The sequence below is a fragment of the Amblyomma mixtum genome, chromosome 2, assembly GCF_055824585.1.
Source record: "Amblyomma mixtum isolate Tamu chromosome 2, ASM5582458v1, whole genome shotgun sequence".
Lineage (NCBI taxonomy): Eukaryota > Metazoa > Arthropoda > Arachnida > Ixodida > Ixodidae > Amblyomma > Amblyomma mixtum.
The window spans coordinates 315,767,622-315,791,368 of record NC_143013.1 but is presented as its reverse complement, the minus strand read 5'-3'; the positions used below and the strand labels follow the sequence as shown (position 1 = coordinate 315,791,368).

General features: G+C 45.3%; 1 protein-coding gene across 5 annotated transcripts in view; it reads right to left on the bottom strand.

The window, feature by feature from the left end:
- Positions 1-23,747, bottom strand: part of Pax (paxillin) — a 77,601-nt gene that overhangs the window by 14,457 nt on the left and 39,397 nt on the right. For 4 of the 5 annotated variants that reach the window (XM_089575135.1, XM_089575133.1, XM_089575134.1 and 1 more), the window contains exons 2-5: positions 21,826-21,992; positions 17,561-17,801; positions 6,219-6,396; positions 897-1,023 (exon numbers count right to left, since the gene is read on the bottom strand). In XM_089575135.1, coding sequence (XP_089431261.1) covers positions 897-1,023; positions 6,219-6,396; positions 17,561-17,801; positions 21,826-21,992 — 713 coding nt within the window. Of the gene's footprint in view, positions 1-896; positions 1,024-6,218; positions 6,397-17,560; positions 17,802-21,825; positions 21,993-23,086; positions 23,226-23,747 lie in introns of those variants that run through there. The other variant, XM_089575136.1, reaches the window with a different exon arrangement.

Sequence of the window (23,747 nt, the reverse complement as noted above, 5' to 3'; positions counted from 1 at the left end):
GCATGCACTAAGGGCGGCAAGTAATGTTGCTGGCCATGAGATTTTGCTCGGCGTTCCGAACATTTCAGCTTTGTTCCCTGACAAAGATCTGCACCAGTCAGGAAAAACAAGTCACTGCTTTTTCGACATTCACATAATAATTTACATTTCTGCCAGCAAACATACATGGATCGTTAACATAATAGCAGAAATGATTGTTTGACCTACTCATCAAAGCAAGATTAAATCGTCAGCTGCCAGAGATCCAGGAGGCCTACCAAAATACAAAAAGCTAACCCTAAATGTAAAACAGCCTAAAATTTGTGTTTGTAATGCTGCATTGCCAGGTGATAGAGAAGTTTTTAATTCTGCCCTTTATATACTATATGTGCCAGCATATTTGTGCCCAGTTTTACCATCCTCAGGCATTCAGAAAATAAGCCAAATTTAATCATGCTCCAATTACCTTTTTTTTTTTTTAAATCTCCCAGTTAAGCAGCATCCACACATATCTGACCACCTTCACCCTCCAAAAAAAATTCTGCCGCAGGCTTGCCTGCCCTACCAGCGGACCTTGCTAGACTTCCTGCGGGAATCCAGCGTGTATCTTTATGTGAAAATAAGTACTTCATGCCAGAAAGCATGATGTTGCAATAAAAAAATTGTGTGAAGCCTTGGCTTATAGTAAGAGCATTCATTAGAGTAAAATCATCAAAAGTAATCACTAAGAGTAAATTCAAATGCTTTCACAGAATTGTCGCATCAGATGTGTGATTGTACCGCAGCTTTTTTTTTTCTTTTTGGCTTAAGTGTTTCATGTTTCATGAATGTGGTGCAGCAAAAGCAACTACCATAGCTGCATGCATCTGCATAAGCTTGCATGCGTGCTTGTGAAGAGAATATCGCAAGACACTTACATTGAAGTCTGAAAGTGACGCCATCAGGTCATCCAGCTCTTTCGTTGCAGATGAAGCAGTAGGAGTTGGAGTGCCATAGCTGCGCACTGCCGACTTGGGAGACTTCGGGCTCTGTGGTGTTTTCGGGCTGAATGCAGCATGATGGGCAAAACAGATTCTATTGATATGCGTTCATTAGGAACCACCTCCACACTCTCCTGAATTAAAGCACCGGCACTTCACAATGCCCAAGCCAGGCTTTCTCCAGCAAGCTTTGATGTGTGCATATCTTTGCCTATCCTCTTCCTCTGATGACCATAATGTTGGTACTTCATTCTGTGTCCTCTGTGTGTCAATTGTGCTGTCGTAGGTGAATAATTTCCTTTTAATGTGCCCACATGTTTGCAACAACAAGGTCACTGCCGTGCAACAACTTGAGGAGAATGAATGCTCCGTTGGCAATGTCTCTTGCACTGTCTACCCCCGAGGGCTCATGAACTGAGCAGCAAGATGTGGCAAAAACACTCCTAAAGTTTCAAGAGGATGCTGGCCTTTTGAGGCAGTGGTGTAGACACATTCATTCAATTAAGTGACTCAGATGGAGCAGCTGCCAGCAGACCATTGGAAGGCTAATCCCGCCTGTACATAAACGCCACCACTGCCACCCCCATGCTGCATCTGCTGCAGCGAATTCTGCGATCTCAGCACAGATTGTGGCTCACTTCTTTAATTTTTCTTTGCAGAAATAAGATATCACAGGAAATGACCTGCTCTAGCTACACAGTGTTACTTGGCACCGTCAGGGGAAAAAAAAAAAAATGTCTTGGCGTTAAACCAAAAAAATGCGTCCAACTGGCAACGTAAAATTGACATGTCCTTAACCTGTTGTGCCACTTCTGACAAGCAGCAGCTGCAGCTGACGCCCTACTGCCCCAGATTGGCGTGTACCCCTTAAATGCGGATGTCAGTTCGAATGTCGTCCCCAGATAAAAACAGCAGCACCCTTTGGCCTATGCCCTCCTATTGGCATTGATTCAATGATAACTCAAAATAGCAGGGCTCCGAGCAACATCTAATCTCAGGAAATGCAGTCCTTCTGCATCACTTCACAACATTTCTGATGTGAAAAGTAACTGCTGAGGTAAAAGGTACGTTCTCATGCCACTGCTGTAAGACTCAATATGAGGCAAAAGTAACTCCAGCTTTTATGACAAAAAAGAGAAAAAATAAGAGCATGTTTGAACATGAAGCGGTTGCATCAGCACAAAACTTTATTAAACAAACTTAGCTTGGATTAAGGACTTCTCACTTTTGTTTTTCTGCATTAGTGTTACATAATTGCTGCCTCATTTGCAACAAGTGATGATGAATGAGTTATGTTGTTACACAAGCTGACATGCAAGTTGCCCTTAATCAAAATAAACAAAAAATGATTTGGAGTAATAAAAACCTTCATTCTGAGGCAGACAACTTGTGAGACCTGGATGCACACAGCTATCACTCCATTTAAAATAGGCTTTGAAGCCAAAAAACTGTTCTCCCTCCAAGACTTGACAGCCAGGAAGGCATTTAGAGCTTTCACAACAAACAGACAAAGGAACCAAGAGCAGGACAAGGAAGAAGGAAAAAAAGTCCAAAAATGCTACTCATGCCACCATCTTTGAGCAGCTAGTGTAAAAAACATTACACTGCTAATGCTGCCCTACCAAGCAACGCAACAGCTGTCAGCCACATAAACAGTCTCTCCTTTGAGGCAACACCGACGAGACAGAAACAAGCCCCAGCCAGAAGCGGCGAGGTGAATGTGCCGTGTGCAAACCAACAGAGAGGAGGAAGAGAGGAAGAAGAAGGAAGTGCTAAAAAAAGACCAGGTCCCCCCCCCCCTTCCTGCAACTCCAACTGGCTCCCCCCTCCGGGCAATTTCTTTTTTGATGCCCGTCGTGCTGCCCTAAACCCACTTCAGGACCGTGCCAGACCCCTCGCAGACTGCTCCATATAACCACAAACGAGAGCCTGACCTCCAATTCACTTGAGTGTCGTGTGCAGTTATATGGCAGAGGGGAAGGGACACCCGCTTCGAAAGTGTCGTTGGGCTTGGCACGTGCCTCCTTCCCTGTGGCAATCTCAAAGGTTCTGCCGCAGTAGACTTCGTGACAACAAGAGAAAGTGACGGGCAGAACAGATGCGCTAAACAGAAGCCATCAATGCGGGCCGACACACGCTAGAATCAGCAACAAACGGTGGCACAAGACAGTGCCGGTGCAACTGGGTGAAAAAGAGTTCGCAGACATCGACTGACTAGTACAAAAAGAAAAAGAAAGGGCGTTCAGGTGACTATATTTAACGATGCTCTTCAAAGCTTCTCACAAATGGCTGCTAAAAAAAAACGGAGGGGAGAAGCAGAGGGGAGTTAGTAGCTTTCCACTTTGCTGTAGCCCTAGCTTTACTAGGATCTAACACAAAGTGACAAGGGGGAATCCAAGTGATGACGTAAGCTTTCTGAAAGAAGTGATGCCCATCTGAGAGCTTCTACAGAGCAGTACCAGCATGTTGCAACAAGGGAAAGGAATGCTGCACTGAACATGCTTTGTCAAAAGCTAGGTATGACCTTTGCTGAATTTTCAATGCTCGACAAAAAAGTCTAGAAATTCACAGATTTTCATTTCCTCAGTGCATTTGTGCTTCATTATGAGCAAGCTGTGTTCCTCAAACACATTTAGACACATACCTGTGTTAACAGAGCTCTACCCTTTCAGGCAGCATTTTTCGTTTTGATTGAAAAAAATTATTTTGCCACCTAAACAGTATATTCCGGCCTCAAGAAAGGGAATTTGTTAGTTTTCCAGAGCAAATGATCAGCAGTAAGTTTTTACAAAGATGTGCAAAATTTCTTAAAAAGAATCAGGTTGGCAAGAAGCAGTAACATTGAAATGGCAGGATTTGGTACGTAAGCACCCGATGGATAGTGGAATCACTCTGTGTTCCGCAGATGCACATTACGCTTAATATTGAGCAAAAACAACTAATGTGATCATCACCTACAGCAAAATCTGTCTGCATAAAAATAGGGGATGACGTGCTACCGAGCTCACTGTTTTGTGAAATATTATTTACTGCATTTGCTATATGCCAAAAGGACCAACATTTTTGCGACAAGAAGGATGCCAAATTTGACTGAAACAATCAAATCACTGCTAGCTGCAGCACACTCTCAGAAAAAGCTGTCACCTGAAAGCGTTAATGTACGCTGGCTACCGCAACTCTAATGTCACACAGCTTCCAACAACAGAGCACATATTATGCAACTATACTTTTCAGAGCAAATATCATGCTACCATACTTTTCAGAGACTTAACTGTACTGTTAAGTTACTCTTTTATTTAGCCTGTAGAGCGCCATCAGGAGGAAGGACCCAAACCAAACGGTTGCAGACTCAAGAACTGGTTTCCTTTTGATGCCTTGTCATTGTCCGAGTGCAATCTTGGCGCCCGAGTGTTCTAGCGCGGCGCTAGTGTCACTCCATCTTTTTCGGCCGCTCCAGTCGTCTAGAGGGGGTGCTGCTACAAGCCAATCAAAGCTTGACCACATTACTGTTTTATGGTTTCATACTGTTGCATATTCACACAGATCATCCAACATAAAACTGCACAAACTACAAAGTAGAAGTGTGGAAAATTGGGCAGAAAGGGCAGTGAAAAGAATAATATTGTGTTTCTCCAACATGACACATTACTATAAACAGCCCTCACTGGGGAAATCTTTGCACTCAAACTGAGCCTTTACCTAACATGCATTTTTCGAGTGGCTGGAGTCGAAATGGTATGGTACTTTCAAGTATGCATGCCTGGGTTACTGTGCGCTATGCAGTATCTCATTAGTTAGTAACAAGCCTCCAATTCACATATCCTTACATTTCAGCATTAGTACCTGAGCACTTAGGTGCAAAGTTCCAGTTGCATTTATCCGGGATTGAGAATGCTGGGTACCAAAACCATGTAACAACAGGGGCATGCTTTCGGTTACTCCAGTGGTGAAATGACCGGACGTTCAGCAAGTGCACGACAACCGGCCTAAAAAGGAAAAAGTTTAGTTCTATTATGCATACATCGCATCTCCCACGGGCTAAAGAACATAGCATGTAGGTTTAAGGTTTGAGTACTTCTTTCACCCCCTATCAAGCTCAAGCAGATATGCCCAGCAATCCAAAGGAAGAGAGATTAAAAGAGAGAAAAAGAGAGCGGTGTCGTGAATAGCAATCAGTTTGTTGCCTGCTGCACAGGAGTTTACAGGTTTCCCCTCTCCTTCAGAGCCCAATACATTAGGCAGACTGGGCGTTGCCCGAACAAGCGTTCACAAGAGCACAAAAACAATTTAGCAAACAGCAACAACCTATCTTATCTGGTGACTCACTGTAAAGATTCTGAGGTAATGAAGAGGAAAAAGAAAAAAAATCAACTGCATTAATTGTTTCGTCATGCACGGGCCATTTACATCCAAACAGAAAAGTCCATGCGGGAAGCTGTAGAAGCCTTTCATATTGTGAAGGAGCAACAGAACTGCATCAATAAAACGTTCATTAGTGCGTCTGATAAGGAGCTCAAGTTTTTTGGTAGCTTTTGAGCGTTGCACGCATCTTTGTTCGGGTTTTCTTTGCATGTTTTTTTACTACTTCCATGTGCCATGCCTTTGATTCTTCCTTTATAAACGCTAGGGTTTGTGAATAATGCCTTAGTTGTGAGTCAGCACTCATCCTGAGTGCCTTTCTTCTCGTCCATTGTTTTTTTGAGCTGTTTTAGCATAATGAAGTCATACCAACTCACCCAACTCAACATTTTACTAGGTGCACGAAGATAGTAATAGTTTTACAGGCTAAAAACTTCTACTGCGCAGAGCCACTGAGACTTTCTTCCCAGACATTCAGCTGTCTTGGGCGTCACTTGCAATGCTGCTCACCACTGTTTTCACACATGCTATTTTAGTCCATTTTTTACAAATCAGTTGTTCCATTGTTACATTGCTGTTACATTTGTTACAAATAGCTTTTGTGAATTTGAGAGTTCTGGTTGCCGCACTGAATACTCCACACTCAAATTTTGCTGCTACTTCTGCGCTGAAGTTGAAAATGTTTCATGGGCACTACCTGTCCACAGGACAACTCCTTAGAACAAAGGAAACAGTGCACTGTTCACTTCAGCTTATGGGGTAGCCATTGCTTGAACGTAGATAATGTGTCCCTTTTGAAACTGGATCTACCTAGACATAAAGAATCGGTGCAAATGCACTGTCTCACTGCATGACCCAACAAGGAAGTTTCTGAGGAATAAATAAGTGCGTGCCGCTTACATTCCTCGACCCTGCTGGGGCACAGCACTCTGGAGGTCATCGAGGAGGTTCTCCATGGCTGGCTCCATCTCATAGGAGCGTGGTGAGGAGGGTGGCCGGTACCGCACAGGCGATGATGGTGAAAGGGACCTCCCGTTCGGCACATGAGAGACCTCACGTGTCGTTGTGACCTCTGCCACTGGGAAGCGTGAAAAAGAACGAAATGACCACTTTTATTGCCTGTCTCTGGTGTCCCTATTATCGCTGTGCTATCGCTGCCCACTGCAATACCATCCAGTCCAAGAAACAAAACTTCCACAAAGACTAAAATGAAGAGGGTGAAAACAAAGCACATCCCTGTCATTTGTATGGCCTTATATTCAAAAACAGCATGTGGGCTCTGAGAGATGCAAACAGCTTAAACACGAGTTTAAGCACCATGAACCTGGGCCAACAGAATTTTCCAGCATGTACTGATAGCACACAAAATGCTGAATGCAAACAAATGGACTCCACAATCCTTTCCAACTGCAGCAGCCACAATGATGAATTGAATGGATAACTATAATGGCGCTGTGGCTAAGATTCTTTGCTGCCCCCTGATCAAGGAAAGCTTGAAAGTCCTGTAACCTTGCCACTGCATTCGCTGGACCTAAGGAAAACAGCAGTGAAGTGGTTTCGTAAAGAGAGTGGTAACCAATGATACAATCAAGCTTAAAGTGATGAGAACCCTCCGTCTTGACAGTGAAGAAAAATTGCAAACTGAGGAATGAGAGATGCAGAAGTAAAATACAATAAGCAACGTAGTAGAAACAGCACACACACACAGAAAAAAAATAGAATCTAGAAAGCACCAGGTACAAACATCCTTTACACATTTATGTACACGTAAATCAGTTGTGGAAACCTGGGCTTCTCACTCTGTCACTCTGTGGGCCCCTTGCCCGGTTAGCACTTTTTCAGCTACTCTCTTAATGCTGAATGCTGAAACTGCTGCAAATAGGAAAATTTTTTTTTTACTGCTTACCATACCGTTTACTACACGACAGCATTAAAATTACTAATTACATTATCTACAATTTGCCAAGTGAAAGAGTGACTCACAATTGAGGATAGGAACTCACAACCAGAGATAGTGTGGAGGTGAGAGATCACTATCCCTCGATTTCTACACAGAGTATATCTTGCCACTCAAAAGTAAGGCATCGTAAGCAACAATTGTAACATGAATGGAAAAGAAGCCAGGATGTTTCTGGCATGCCACCTCTCCAGCAAAGCCTGAAATCTTTAGCCTGCGCCATCTGGTCAAAACCACCAGCGCCGTGAGGCCGATCATCACATGACCAGATATGCTATCACGCCAACGCTGATGAAGAGAGTGAAAATGAGCTACTAACAGCTGCACTGTAGAATATGCGGGCACCTCCGTAATTATTGCCAGCCCTTTCTTGACCATGCTACCAGACTGATACGCTGTTGCCACTCCAAGGTAGCAAAACGGAGACCAGCTTTCTTCACTATCTAGGACTTTGCAGTGCCAACTGCGCCACAGAAATTCCAAAGCATGGCATAGAGGCTGCTTGGACCATGCAATTTTCTGACAAGGGCTGCGTGTGTTTCAGGAGTGGCACTGAACAGCGAATGGCAAGACTCGGCACAGAGCAAATGACACTGCATCTTTAGCAGAACTGTGAAATCAATTCAGTGCTTTCCGGCAAGCAGCTCAGTTGCAGAGCTGAACTGTCCTGAGATATATTTCCATGCACCATCACTGCCAAATGAAATGCAAATATAAAAATATTACCTGCTGGAAAGGAAATCAGCTGCTCTAGAAACCTCCTGAATTAAGACTTTCTCATTCTGTTTGCACTTCAACTGTTGTGTTTACACTTCATTTGATACTGACAGCACATCGATATTCTTTTACTTGTGCCTGGCTGCAAAAACGTCTCCCTATTAATGTGCAATCTAGGGCACAGTCCCTTTTATATAACTTATGAGGCTTAAGTTAGCGATACCTGCTTCACTTAGGTTTAAGCAAAAGTGTTTATTTTTTTGTATCAGGTGTCCTTTCTGCTCAAAAGCTACTAAACAATCCTTTTAAAGCTTGATGCCACACCTGTATCAGACTTTTCATTAATTTTTTTCTTTTCACACATAAAATCTAGGATCACCTTTTCTCCTTCCAATCTGCTTTATCACCAGCCCGCTACGCAGGCACTAACTAGAGCTTCGAGACGCACAGAACGTCAGAAAGAGTGGCATCAGCAGTTAAGCAATGCTTTGACACGCGTGGCTGACCATGTAGCCGGTGCCAAGGGCTGCGTTTCCACTCAGCAGAAGAGCTGGATGTATATATAAACAGTAGATGCCTCTGCAAAAAAAGAGAAAACAGAGTGCACCTTTGCCAAGATTATTTTTAGCCTCGCATCTATGATGCGCAGTCCAGAAAGATGAGAAATAGCAATTGCTGGCGACAACTGGAACGAACTGCACCCCTGTTCCAGTCGGGGCAGATTCGGGAGCAAGGCGAGGCTTTAGATGAGGGAATTGTGGAGGAAAAATTTGATCTTTCTTTAACTCAGACACAGAGGCCACACATGGTCAAGAGGGCAGACACACACGCACAAAGAAGAAGGAAAAGTGAACTGCTCAGCTTTCTAATGCAGCTTTCACTTTGCTTTTGAAAGCTCAAGGACGAAAAAAGGAGTATGTTTTGAGGCATTAATAGCACACAAAAGGACATGAGACAGGCAGAAAGTGACAGACACAAGCTATTCTGTCTTCACTTTCTAGCCATTTTGCATCACTCTGTCCGCTAGCAATGCCTTCAGAAGATAATCAGGAATGCGTGTCCCTGTTAAACCTTTCAAACCACGCACTCACCACCAACCTGATATGCTTATTAAGCACAGGGTGAGCTCCTGCAGGGCTCACACTAATTAATATTTCTGTCACTGCGCACACTCCCCACCAAGTATTTCTGCCACAACTGCGAAGCAGTTACCTCGCCTCAGGAATGACAGTATAGTTAATTTTATATACTACTTCTGCATTATCAAATGCACACCTAGAACCGTGCTTCCTAACTAAAGCCCTGCACATTTCTGGCCTTATAGTTCTCAAAACTCACGGGGTAAAAATCAAGCGTTAGTTTTAGTTGTTTAATGGGAAGATACTGGAGCTGTCTGGGAACCTTTTCAAAATTCCCATTTTTTGGCAACAATGTTTGCTAATTAAAAGAAGACAATACTGTGCACACACATCATGCATCCATATTTTCAGCATCACCTTGCTTGTACAGGAGAAAACGAACCTTAGCATGTCCGTTATCAAGGAATGTAATAGTATTTGTAAAAAACATTACAGTAAAGTACAGCCACCACAGATTGTGATGGTGAAAAGGCATCTAAATCTGACAACAGATGGCGCATGTGGGCTACAAGCTTTTTCTTTTTGTCAGTGGTCCAGGACTGAAATATTTCAACGCTGCAGTTGTCATTACAACGCATAGCAGCACTAGAGCAGCATTTCCTCTCACGTAATAGTGTGTGATACAAATATGCCAAAAATATATCAGGGCAACAATTCTACATCCAGAATTCACTTCTAACTAGCACTATTTAGCTGCATAAAGGCCAGGCATAAAGTTAAAAAAAGATAAAGGATTAAGATATACATGACCAAATAATATGCCTAGAAGCTTCTGAAATGGGTCCTCGCCAAGAGCTAATTTCCGAGCATATCTTCTGAGGCATAGCAATTAGTGCAAATGGAAAACGGACAGAAGAGAAAGAGGTAGCACGTAAGCCAGACTCGCAACCTTACACAAATCTCGTTATGCTGGTGGCACCTATTAGCTGTTTTTGCATGAGCATGGTGAAGTTATGTGTATGCACTACTGCTTTTCGTACCAAAATGTTGGTTGCAAGTCTAACATTCATCCCGTCTGTTTTTCTGTCCGCTGTCTTTTGTCTTTTCATGCTAGTTACTACATTTTAGGTGTTAACTCACCAACTAGTCCGACTCAGCATTCAGACATAACAGCAAACTCTGCCACTTGATGATGAAATTTTTGGAAAAAGATCAGGTTTGACCCAATCTTTTTCAACCACATTAAATGAAATGAAATGAAATATATTAGTTTCTACGGTTCTCATATGCGAAACATTACAGAGAGCAACAGCACCTTGAAAATTATTCTGGCTGCAATTAGCATCGCTGTAGTAGGTACGCACTCAACTAACAAAAGCAGCTGGAAATAAACCTTCCTATGATGCAGAACGCTCAGTGATATCAAATAGCCAGTCAAGCTGACCACTGTTACCGAAAGTTAAGTAAGCAGACATCAAGAAACCTTCCAAAGCACACAGCTTTCTGTTTTCTGCAAAACTAATGGTAAACATCCCTCACTAACCAGTTTTAGCAGTTGCAGAAGGCATAGGACATCAAGATTGTGCGATTTTTGTTCAAAAAAAAAATTTTTTTCATGAAAGTAGATATATACAAATAATACTCTTGCATACAAAGCAAAAAAGGAAAATTAATGCTTGCAGCTTGGCAACAGAACCAAGAGCAAATTTTCAACAGCTTCAGTCAATTGCATGCAGGGTTGACAAGGCAAAAGAGGAAAGGAGAAAGCTAGCATTCAAAAACGAACATTGTAAAAAGGCCAGCATTAGGGTCAATTCCTACCCCAAAACATGTCTAAAAGCTTAGCCCCCCCAATTACCAAAATTAATAATAAGTTGCCAGTTCCATCTCCAAAAACATTCATTCTACACATTAAATGCATTAACCAGCAATCTTTGAACCTAATTCCTAGTCCCTTTAATGCATCATTTCCTCAGTTTAGTGCAGCCCCTCCTCACAATGCGCGACTTGTGCACAACTCTCTCCCCCTTCTCACTCGCCTATACGGTGTTTTTCTTCTCGCCGCAACCAGCACTCAGTATGCATAGCAGGCGGCTGCGCAATTCCCTCCTCAGCTAGCGTTTGTGACACTTTCCTTGCTGTGGAGCCCCGCTGCTTTGAACGCTGCATTTCACGAGGCGCGAAACTCTGCTAGGCCCGTCCATGAGTGTGATGCTGTACGGCTCATGACTGACACTTTTGCGGCACATTACTGCACACATGCACAGACAGGCTTAACACCTCTAAACACCTCTTTTTTTTTTTTCTGTGATTTTATGCGATTACCTATGCAGAGGCACGGGCAGCATTGAAGATATATGTAACTTCGATAATATCTTTCAACATTTTTTGTGTATCGGTATTAGGTATTGCTTGCTTGCCAAAAATGAAAGTGTCGCAGTATCAGTATCAAAAATAAATTTTTTAGTCAATCGTGTATCTTAATGATACCCAATACTCAAAAAAAGAGTTGCTACCGATTTTGACACTACTGTGAGTCAGACTTTCGGCTGGTGGCACTCGCTGAGGCGGTAGCGCACTGAAAAAAGTGGCGAAGAATTAGGAAGGGACAGTGGCAGTGCAGTGGGCTCGGTCAGTTGCCTTTCTTCCATCGTTCATTGTTTGGAAGATAATGTATACGTTGCGCTTCTGCACACTCGACGACAGAAGGGACAAGTACACAAGCTAACCGGTATGGTAGAAATAGCACCCCTTCACCCCTATATGGATGGATGGATGATAATGGCTTTACCCTTTGTACCGGGCGGTAGCTTTCGCCACCTAGCCTATACTTCCCCCATTGTTAACTTATTTTTATTTTCCCTTTCTTTCCCTTTCGCTCTTACAATGTCTAATCTGTCTATCCTTTTCCCCTCGAAATTCTCCCCTCCCTTGATTTCCGCCACCAATCCTCCAACCTCCCCTTCGTCAATGTCACGCTTTTCCCATCCACTCGCCCGTCCTCCCCAGTAAATCCCAGCGCTACCTCCATGGCCGTTGCTGCCCCCTCTGGGAGGGCTGGGCGGAGTTCTGCGCACCTCAGAACCAAGTGCTCTATGGTCTCCGTTTCCGTTTTACAAGCAGAGCACAAAATATCCACTTCTTCAAATTTGGACCTATACGTTTTTGTTCTCACAGTCCCTGTCCTAGCCTCAAAAAGCAGTGAACTGCCCCGCGAATTATCGAATAATCGCTCTTTTTTGATGTCCTGTTTTCGTGTCCTATATATGCCTAGCGCCGATTTTTCCTGCATTCTTTCTTTCCACATCTTTCTTTCCGTCTCCTTTACCTCCGCTTTCACGCTAGTATTTTGTTGCGTCCCATCCCTCACCCGTAAATATTCATATAGGGGTTGCAGTGGTTGCCAACAAAAATGGAAGACTTCCACCATAATGCTCAGAAGCTAACAGAAAATTTGTTGTTTCCATTCTAGCCATGACAAAGGTCAGGAACTTATCCACTTCCAGGCCAATGGGGTCATCAGTGCCAGCAGTGTCAAATTCGTCAGCTGATGCATTCCTTTCATTTGAAGGAAGCCGCAGTCCTCAAGAAGCATTACAGTGAAACTTCAGTTTCTTAACTATAACTTAAGGATCCTTGAGTCAATGTGGCTATGCTTCACTTTTATCCCTAGATAAAAGGCACCTTCACAAACTGCAACACAGCAACGTGCTCGTGTGGTTCCTGTATAGAGGCTTTTTTCACTTGCTCTGCTCAAAGCACGGCCGTATCATAGGGCTCTTTCTGACTGGCAGCCCTAGGAAATGTTGTTACTGCCTTTAAGTAAAAAAACATCAGAATAGCAAAGATTAGCAAGTATATTTTGTGTAATAAAAAATTTTAGCCATTTTCTTGTTGGTTGTTTTCCTTGAATCTTCAACTTCAAACGTCTGTTATGCAACTGTCACAAGGCCGACTCGAAACTCCCTTGGACTTCCTTGGCCTAAAGGAGCCCAAGGGAGTTTCGCCTCAAAGAAGTTGTTGCCGTGTCATGCTGTCAGTAGCGAGCTTCTCTGAGGATCCACCAGGGACTGGTTAGGCACATTTCATTCAGTACAAAAACATAAAAGAATAATGTTCAAAACAATTGGAATGTTTTGCAAGTCTTTTTTCTCACAAAATGTAATTATGTTATTTAAAACCATTTTTTCAAAAAGAAATGAGCATCTTCTCAGCACAACGCTTTAGTCTACTCTGCTGGACACTAGGTGCAGCACTGTGCGATGCTTGCGCAATAATGGACTGTGATTATACGAATTATCCGCTCTGATGTTTCGCTTGCGGAGGCCATGCAGGTTGTGCGAATGCGTCGTCCATCGTAGCGCTACACAGCATGGAAGAATGCTACACGGCTCCACTGGCTATACATGCAAGATGTGAGCATGCATGACAGATCAAAACAAACAAAAATGGCGCAGTCAAGGCAAGCAGTCAAGCACCTGGTTTGAGAGTGTAGTGCGGTCGCTAGAATTAAACATAACTAGGTGAGCTTGAATGCTGAATGCTTATGTTATGCAATAAAAAGTACAACAATTAGTAGTAAAGATAAAATTATTGAAGTAAAACGTTATTCACTTGCTTGGAAGTAAAGCACATTAGAAATGAGAGTACTCCCTTTACCCTTTCGAGAGAGATGATCCATCTCCTTTCGCTATGAACTTCTTTTCGTTTACTTCCCTTAAGGACTGCCGTGTGACACGGCAGGCATCTCTCTCGATATAAAGACTGCCTTGGTTGAAAGGGAATTTAAAGGAGTTCAGCCATGCCTGTGTGATAGGGGTACTAAACATTATCGCGGTGAAATAACTGTTGGGCTTCCCCACGCAAACCGAGATTTCACTTAGCACAGGGCAAAGACACAGCCAACCAGTAAATACTGGAGTAACATATTAAAAGCATCAGAAACAGCTCCAAGTTAACATTAGCTTTAAAAAAAATTGATGGTCGATTTGCGTATTCAGGCCAGATGTGAATTAGATGCACTAGCACTTTGGTTTTCACTTTGGTTCCAGTGTTCGGATCCATTATTCACGGATGGAAGTTGTTCGGATAGCAATAATGGGTTAATGCCCATATATGCGGAATTGGTCGTTCTCTACTTGACATCCATAGATCACTGGGAGTCCTCATACCACTCCCGGCGCAGTGGTGCAGCGGTTAAGCGATGAGCCACAGCCCTGCGATGGCAGGTGCTGCCACCGGTGGGGTTTGTGCGACCCAGGTTGCTCGGGCTCTTCCCGAGCAACCTCTCGTGACTAGTCATTAACTGAACTGGCACCTGCCATGATTGGCAGTATACATTACACACACACATAAACACATAAACACGCAAACACACATGGGCGTCCGGAGGGGGGGGGCAAGGGGGGGGGCGGCTGCACCCCCCTGGAAAATCACTCACTCGAAGCGTGAGTGATGGCCGCACGCCAGGGGCGGTGGTGCGCTCAGCCAAAAGGGTAAAAGCAGCCCCGCTTCCACGCTTTGGGTCATATCTGCGAAATGCCGCGTCCGGGCACGCGTCTTTACGCCGTTTTCAAACCACGCCGTCGTTAGCTCTGTTGAAGGGCGACCTGCTGCAGACATACAGCGGCACCGGCGAGCATGTGTTTCGAGCCGCCTTGAGATGGGTGTCTGTTTCTTTGATCTCTAGAGAGATAGCGACACGGAGGCAGACAGTGCACAGGGCATCTTCAGGAGGGAAGGACAAATCAACCGTGTCCACCCCCGCTTTGTCGGGCTGCTCAGGGGCAAGCGGGCGAAGAGTTGGCGCCGCCGCCGCTCGCTGTCTCCTCCGATCCGCGGGAGAGCGCAGTTCGGTAGAAGCGCCGCATTCAGAATATTCGGCAAAGGGGATTAGCTGCTTTTGTTCACGGCGACGCAGTCTCCAGAGGCGCCCCCACACCAGCGTTCCTTGCGCCTTCTCCCAAAACCAGCGCCTTTGGTCAACGCAGCCCGATGGCGCCTGCCTGGCTCGCCTGTCACCTCTGGCTGGGCCTCAAATCACAACAGCGCCCGTGTACTGTACGATGTCAGTGCATGGTAAAGAGACCCAGGTGGTCGACATTATCCGGAACTCTGTACTACTTTGTCCCTCATAACCTGAGTCGTTTTGGGGCACTGAACACCATAAAAACACACAAAACAAATTTTCCGACCGGAGTGGCGAGTGTCCCTTCCCCTTGGAAGTCGCGCGGAAGTAAACCCTTGCACGTGTGCGCGCCTCTGTGTTTGTGCTTCGGTGTTTTAGTAGCCGGTTGTCAACGAAGCTGAGAACAACCAAGACAGCGGACGAGAAAACGACGAGCGGCGAGCAGTGTGTGTGCCGTTGCTCGGCTGTGCGGATGCGCGAGCAAGATGGAGCGAGGTGTATGAAGCTGCGAGCGTGCATTTATCTTGTAAATAAGTTTTCGTTGTATATATAGTCATCTTTTGTTTTCAACGTACCCGTTCAACCGTTTTTCCAATCAATGTGTGTGATGAGTGTGCACCGAGAGCGTGTAATGAAGTACAGAAATGAATTTATCACCCGTGTAATCACGCAATTTGCCCAGAAAAATCTGAGGCGTCTACAGTTGCTGTTCAAGGAAGACTGACTGAGTGACAGTAGTTGCGTGTTTGTGACGATATTGTGCTGTGTGCTGGTCATCAATCCGGGTGAGTCGAGAACCCGTATGCAGCAAGACTGAGCACTTTTCTCCACGAAGTGACAGTATCTTTTTCCATTTTTATTAATTTTAATTGTTTCTTCGTTGATAAACTCCACGAAGTGACAGTATCTTTTTCCATTTTTATTAATTTTAATTGTTTCTTCGTTGATAAACTCCAATGTATCTCTCCAACCCACGCTTTAATTTGCTGTTTGTAATTTTTATTTCATGTGTGTATTTCACTTATTTTTTATTTATATATAAATAAATAAATTTACTCCGCAAATAGTGCCTTTTTGCTACGAACATACCCCCCCCCCCCCCCCCCCCCCCCCCCCCCCCCCCTCCAGCGCCAACAACCAATGGGGCCCCCCCCTGCAAAAAATTCTGCGGACGCCCTTGCAAACACACACACCTGGCAGGCTGCCCACGACCCGATGGGTAGCCTGTCACAAGTCAGGCTTCAAACAAACAAACAACGGCTAAATGTTGGGGAATGGCCACTATAAGTGCTATCGCACTAAAAAGATTTTGCTAGGCTGCTCATGGAAGTAATAGCTTCAATGTCCCCCCCCCCCCCATCATGGCTTCATTCCAATGCTAAAGTTTTAACAAAACCAGCTGCGCCTACAGTGGAGCTTAAAGAAGTCCATGCGGCTGGATTCTTTTAAACCCTGTCAAATACACTGCGCTGTATCACATACACAAAAAATTCCAGAAACCACGCAGAAATTTTTTAACTTAGGAAACCGTATTACCAGCTTCATTAATACTGGCGATTTCAGTAGTTTGCCGACATATCGATGATACAAGTATCAGGCATCTGCATTGGAAATCAATTTTGGTTTGGTACCTTGCATTGGTACAGGAAATACTATTTTTGAGGGTATCAGGTATCTGTATCGAAGATACTTTTTTCAGATATAGTGCCCTGGCCTGCCTGTGCATGCCTGCAAAGACAGAGGTTTCCTCTTTGGTAAGTTTTTTTTTTTTTTTTTTCTGCAAGGCACCATACTAGGAACGCTGTTATGTAAAAATTTCTAAAGCAATGGATTGCCTTAAGTATGTAGAAACTGAGCTTTCTTTTTCACACCCCATTTACATTCAAGCCATCGTCCAAAGACTGCACTTCAACGTCCTTTGCCCAGCCACTTGTCCAACTGCTACCAGATGGCAGGTTGGTACACTGCTAATGTTGAAACAAGCATCCTGAAGCTACTGAACAACTTGGTAAGTGCTATTAAACATCCAAACATGTACCAATGAGCTGCAGCTATCAGGCCAATGGCAATGCTCACCTCCTTCGATCGACTGCTTTTGTACTGCTTCTGTACGGAGTGCCCATGCGTGCTCTGAGCTGGTGCGAATCAATGCCAGTGATCGACCAATATCGCAACTCTGAGGTAATCAGCGTTCCAGGAAATGGCCTTCCCACATATCCTCATTTTTGAGAACAAGAAGTTTGGAATAGAAGGGAGCAGAAGTTAGTAGTGTTCATTTTCAACTTCCCAGCAGATGCAGAGCAGAGATATTTGACTATGATAATCACACTCATTACTAATGCTGGAGGCCCTAGGTGGAGCCCATTTCACTACAAACTGACCATATAATGAAGTGTAAGCAAATGTAAACCATCTATACACCAAATAACTCCAGTAAAGAGTAATGATGAGTACATTCTCCAATGAAAACTTCAATTAGTTTTATAAGGATGTGACCAGAAGCTGCAGTAGTTTAGGTGGCTGTGCTGAGTTACTGCTGAAAGCCTGCCTATGAAACTGCAACTGGCAAAAAGGGGCTCACCTCTACTCCTGGACATTGGGGGCGATGGTGTGATTGCCTGTGGGAACTTGGCCGTGTTGAGGTCTTCCAAGAGGTTGTCCAGCTCTGAGAGGTTGTTGGAGATTGGGGAACGCCGTGGTGTCGGAGGGCTGGCTGGGCCATCCAGGTAGCCACGACTCCGTGGTGATGACGGTGATGCAGTGCGGTTGGTTGTGGTGGTAGTGGTCATCTCACGCACAATGTACTGGTTCTGGTAGATGGGCTGCAAAGATAGATGAGATCAAGGTAAAAAAGGTTAACACATACACTATGTTTGTTGTGAAGTTCTTCAAATAAACTTTTCATTACATGTTTTAATGAGCAGTCTAGGACTGTTACTCTCCTTTTGTACTTGATACACAGAATATAATCCCAGAACCTATGTATAATCCATATCCAACATGAGAAATTAACATCACGTATGACAACTGGTCTTCCTTATTCAATTATATGCTGTTTACTCAAACATATAGGCAATTTTAACTTCGTGTTCATTCCAATAAGAGACAGGAATTTTGAAGTCAATTATTTTATGCAAGCTTTTATGCAATTCATTCCCTCCCCCACTATCCTACAACCTTCCTGTGACAAGATAATGGCTTCTGAAAACACAGTGAGCCAAGAAAACATATTCATAATGCAATGAATAATCAGAGCAGAGGAATCAAAACAAAGACACAAATGCAGAACAAGGCTGCAATTATAACTTAATAATAGCCCAAATAAAGCTATTTCTTGCTGGCTGCTGCCTGCCAGTTTCACTGGCCACAGTTTCCAGATTTCTTCCTTAGTCTCCTTTTTGGATATGTCACTCATGCCTACAATGCAAAAATCCCTATTTCAAGTTCTCATCATGAGTTGTTACACCATTCAGTAACACATACTTTAAGAATACAGATTAATGCACAGGCCGCTGAGTGGATAAAGATGTTCCATTTGGTGCCAACCAGCACAGCCGCTGCGGCCAAGGTTCTATCCCAACATAGTTTCTCAAAATTTTCTAGACAGAAAAAGTGGCCCTGCAGCATTTTATCCACCATGAACAGGCGCACGAATACCATCAAGACATGGTTTCGCAATTAGCTCGGCTACTATTGGGCAGAAAACATGGATTCATTTGTAACAATACTACTCTTCTCGAGGCAGACCTTCAAGAAATGCAGTGAAGGTTTCCATACCAGCCTAGCAACAAACAGTCACTTGCGTTAATTTATTCAAGAAGTGAAAAATGCAGCGAACAGATATGCAAAAGCATGTGTTTAGCCTGGTTGGGTCATGGTTTTGCTTAGCTGGGTCGTCGGCATATCTGGCGATATCAGACTCAGGTTAAGCTCTGATCAAGGTTAAGCTGATCCAAGGGCGTCCGCAGAATTTTTTGCAGGGGGGGGGCATTGGTTGTTGGCGCCGGAGGGGGGGGGGGGTATGTTCGTAGCGAAAAGGCACTATTTGCGGAGTAAATTTATTTATTTATATATAAATAAAAATAAGTCAAATGCACACATGAAAGAAAAATTACAAACAGCAAATTAAAGCGTGGCTAGGAGAGATGCATTGGAGTTTATCAACGAAGAAACAATTAAAATTAATAAAAATGCAAAATGATACTGTCACTTCGTGGAGAAGAGTGCTCAGTCTTGCTGCACACGGGTTCTCGACTCACCCGGATTGATGACCAACACTCAGCACAATATGTTCACAAACACGCAACTACAGTCACTCAGTCAGTCTTCCGGGCCGCCGCGGTGGCTCAGTGGCTATGGTGCTCGGCTGCTGTCCCGAAAGACGCGGGTTCGATCCCGGCCGCGGCGGCTAGAATTTCTTTGGAGGAGAAATTCTAGAGGCCCGTGTGCTGTGCGATGTCAGTGCACGTTAAAGAACCCCAGGTGGTCGAAATTTCCGGAGCCCTTCACTACGGCGTCTCTCATAGCCGTAGTCGCTTTGGGACGTTAAACCCCACAAAACCACAAAACCAATCAGTCAGTCTTCCATGAACAGCAACTGTAGCCGCCTCGGATTTTTCTGGGCGAATGGCGTGATTACACGGGTGACAAATTCATTTCTGTGCTTCATTACACGCTCTCGGTGCACACTCATCATACACATTGATTGGAAAAACGGTTGAACGCGTACGTTGAAGACAAAAGGTGACTATATATACAACGAAAACTTATTTACAAGATAAATGCACGCTCGCAGCTTCATACACCTCGCTCCATCTTGCTCGCGCATTCATACAGTCGAGCAACCGCACACACACTGCTGAGTGCTCGCCGCTCGTCGTTTGCTCGTCCGCTGTCTTGGTTTTTCTCACCTTCGTTGACAACCGGCCACTAAAAACACCGAAGCACAAACACAGAGGGGCGCACACGTGCAAGGGCTTACTTGGCGCAATATCCCCGAATGCGCACTTTAGGGGTGAAAGGAACGCCGCGCGACTTCCGAGGGGAAGGGACACTCACCACTCCGGTCGGAAAATTTGTTTTTGTGTTTTTATGGGGTTCAGAGCCCCAAAACGACTCAGGCTATCAGGGACGGAGTAGTACAGAGTTCCGGATAATGTCGACCACCCGGGTCTCTTTACTATGCACTGACATCGCACAGTAGATGGGCGCTGTTGTGATTTGAGGCCCAGCCAGAGTTGACAGACGAGCCAGGCAGGCGCCATCGGGCTGCGTTGACCAAAGGTGCTGGTCTTCGGAGAAGACGCAAGGAACGCTGGTGTGGGGGCGCCTCTGGAGACTGCGTCGCCGTGAACAAAAGCAGCTAATCCCCTTTGCCGAAGATTCTGAAAGCGGCGCCTCTACCGAACTGCGCTCTCCCGTGGATCGGAGGAGACAGTGAGGGGCGGCGGCGCCAATTCATCGCCCGCTTGCCCCTGAACAGCCCGACAAAGCGGGGGTGGAAACGGCTGATTTGTCGTTCCCTCCTCAAGAATTCATCGGTGGCCGGCGTACGAACGTATCCTGATTATAGCGAGCGACGAAGGCGAAAACAAGATGCCCTGTGCATCTGTCTGCCTCCGTGTCGCTATCTGTCTAGAGATCAAAGAAACGGACACCCATTTCAAGACGGCTCGAAACACATGCTCGCCAGTGCCGCTGTATGTCTGCAACAGGTCACCTTCTAGTAGAGCTAACGATGGCGTGGTTTGAAAACGGCGGAACGGCGCGCGCCCGGACGCGGCATTTCGCAGATGTGACCCAAAGCGTGGAAGCGGGGCTGCTTTTACCCTTTTGGCTGAGCGCACCACCGCCCCTGGCGTGCAGCCATCACTCACGGTTCGAGTGAGTGATTTTCCAGGGGGGTGCAGCCGCCCCCCCTTGCCCCCCCCTCCGGACGCCCATGAGCTGATCTGATCTGTTCGCATCACAGGTGGGAGTTGAAGATGACAATGTGCAATGCACAGCGCGAGAGTGTGTTGCAGTTTAACACAAGGCATGATCGGCTGTGGCGATAGCATAGTGCTCTTGTGCAGTGGCCAGTGAAGCTGATCTGTTCGCACTGCTGCGGGTTTGAAGCCCAGTCGTGGCAATATTTATTTTATTTCTGCATGGGCTGTTGCTAAGCTAGGTTTAGCCAAGACCAACCTCCCATTGGCTACAGCTGTCGCAATACTCCTCCGAACTTACCCGAGCTTCCTCCTACTGGATGGAGCTTGCGCAACGCTCTTCCGAACTAACCCGAGCTTACCCGAGTTACTCTAAGGTTTCAAACAAGATTCATGGTTGGACAGCGTTTAATAGTACTTTCACATTAAATGTAGTGTGCTGAGCAGTTGGAATTAATGCCAGTCGACCTTATATGCACAACAGTGAAGACTGCATTTCTCTTTCAAACACTGCATGCTTATGCCTCGAAAATGAAGCACTTTGTTGCACTTCCCACTACTCTGCCATCTGTGTTGACATGGTGGCAGAGTAGAACTTCAACAGCTGTCACACTGAGCATATTTGGTAGCATGGCCATGTCCAGAAATTTTTGCAGAAGGAGTGAGATGTCTATTTGAGTGAGAGAACAAAAGTTATGTATCAACCGCAAAACCATTGAACACATATGCGTACACGAAACGGACAATTACAAATATAAGAATTTCACATCAATCTCTCACAGTCCCCTCACGCATAATGCTACTTACTGATTTGAGCTTATGACCAGTCTGATATAGTGCAAGCATACTTTGAGTCGTTATGAAGACATACCAATAACGGAAACTGCTACTGTGCGAAGTTTGGCGATCGGTAACTCACCGACGTCTTGTCAGGGGTGGGCTTGTAGTCGTAGCGCTCGGTTGTAACGGAGTGGCTCATGGTGTGATCCTTTCCAATTCCTCCCGGCCTGTTGATGCTGGAGTACATCGGCGATGAGCCGTTGCTCAGGCTCGCCGTCGTCTGCTGCAGATCCGCGAGCAGAGCGTCTGCACCGGAAGAACAAAAAGATACATGCGCGCGTCACGAAGATATCGCGATTCTACCACATGACGCGGCAGCGTAAAGTCTGCGAACACGCACCAAAAATACATATATTTTAGTGGGCGAGAATTAACATCCATTTTCTTTCGCAAACGCGCGCAGGTCTCACACTAGAACTACGCCCAGGTTAGGAACATATACAGACGCACAAAAACCTTACGCGAGCGCGTATGGCGCACAGACGCCCTTTCCATTATTTTTATTCGCGAAGAGGAGGGGAAGAAGTGAGGGACAGACAGCAAGAAGGGAAGCCTCTTTACGGTGACTCACGCATGAAAGAACGCGACGAAGGAACATGTGGTGAGAACAGCAAGCCCGTTCTTTCGCTGGGCCGCAGGCGCTACTCTTGGCGCTTCGAAGGCGGCCCGTCGACAGATATAATTCGCCCTTCACAATACGTAACCGGACGAAACGCGCTGCCATTTTCGTAACCGAAACTAAACAACTCGCGCCAGTCGGGTTGGTGTATAAACACTGTGTTCGAGGCGCTCTAAATTTATTTGCTCAAGCAAACGAACAGACTAAACTTTAAACGCCACATACCATCCCATGTCGCTTGGCGCAAGATGTAACGGGATCCGACCTGCTATTTCGGCGAAGAGCGCAAATACAAAGCACGCCGGCAGGCAGATCGTGTTCGCACCTGTTTAGTTCTTATAACTCTCGCAACGCACCAAGAGCATGAATGATTTAAGAGAAATCAGAAAATGCTGAAGCGCTTCAGCTATTGAAGCAACAGCCGATTAAACAACGAATGTAAGACGCGTACAGCTGTCATAAATAACGACAATGTGACCCACATTCTGCGCCCTTCAGGCGCCAACAGCGGCCGATTCCGTAAGCACATCGCTCAAAAGTTGGCTAAGCGGAAACGTATCGAATGTCGGCCTTCACCGAAATACAGTTTCCCGTCAAGAAAGAAAACATGGGACGGGGAATCGCCCCAGCGCATCGCCTTCTGCGCGAGCGCAAAGTTTCTTACCATCCCTCAGAGCGCGAATGACAGCGGACTTGACTTTACTAACTGAAGAAAACTCACCGAAAAATTTTGACTCTGCGTCAACGTAGCCCCAAGAGTACGGTGGCCGAAGCAACGCCGAAGTTCTGCACCCCTCAAAAGTTATACAACACGCAAACCAAAAGGGAACCACCCAAGCCGAGGGCCCTCGCCAAAAACAGAAGCGCTAAATCCAGGAGGCGAAACGGCTGGCGCCATCTGTGGCCAAGCGGCGCAGCTACGAAGAACACCACGCATGGCGCTAGTTTCAAAATGCTGTCAGCCGCGTAGACACGGAGTACTGGTTAGGAATACATAACACCTACAATGAACTGAAAGAAGCCCATTTAATGGCTCAAACAGCGCGATTAGCCAATTCCAGAACTGGCAGGAGTATTCTTACCAGGCTCGGAATTAACTTTCAACCTACGAATAACGATGCTAAAGTAGATTTACCCCGCGACTATAGGACGGCCCTACTAATCAAACCACTCCCCAAAAACATGCACCCCCTACACCATGAGGGTAGAAGACAAGCAAGAGCCAAAGCCTTACATAACAAATACAGACAGTGCGCTGGAACACTTTATGTAGATGCGGCAGAATACAAAAATACCAATGCCTTTGCAATTGTGGTTGTGAACGAGAATGGTGACCACATCGTCTCGGCGACAATCAAAACGAAATCCTCTGAAACGGCAGA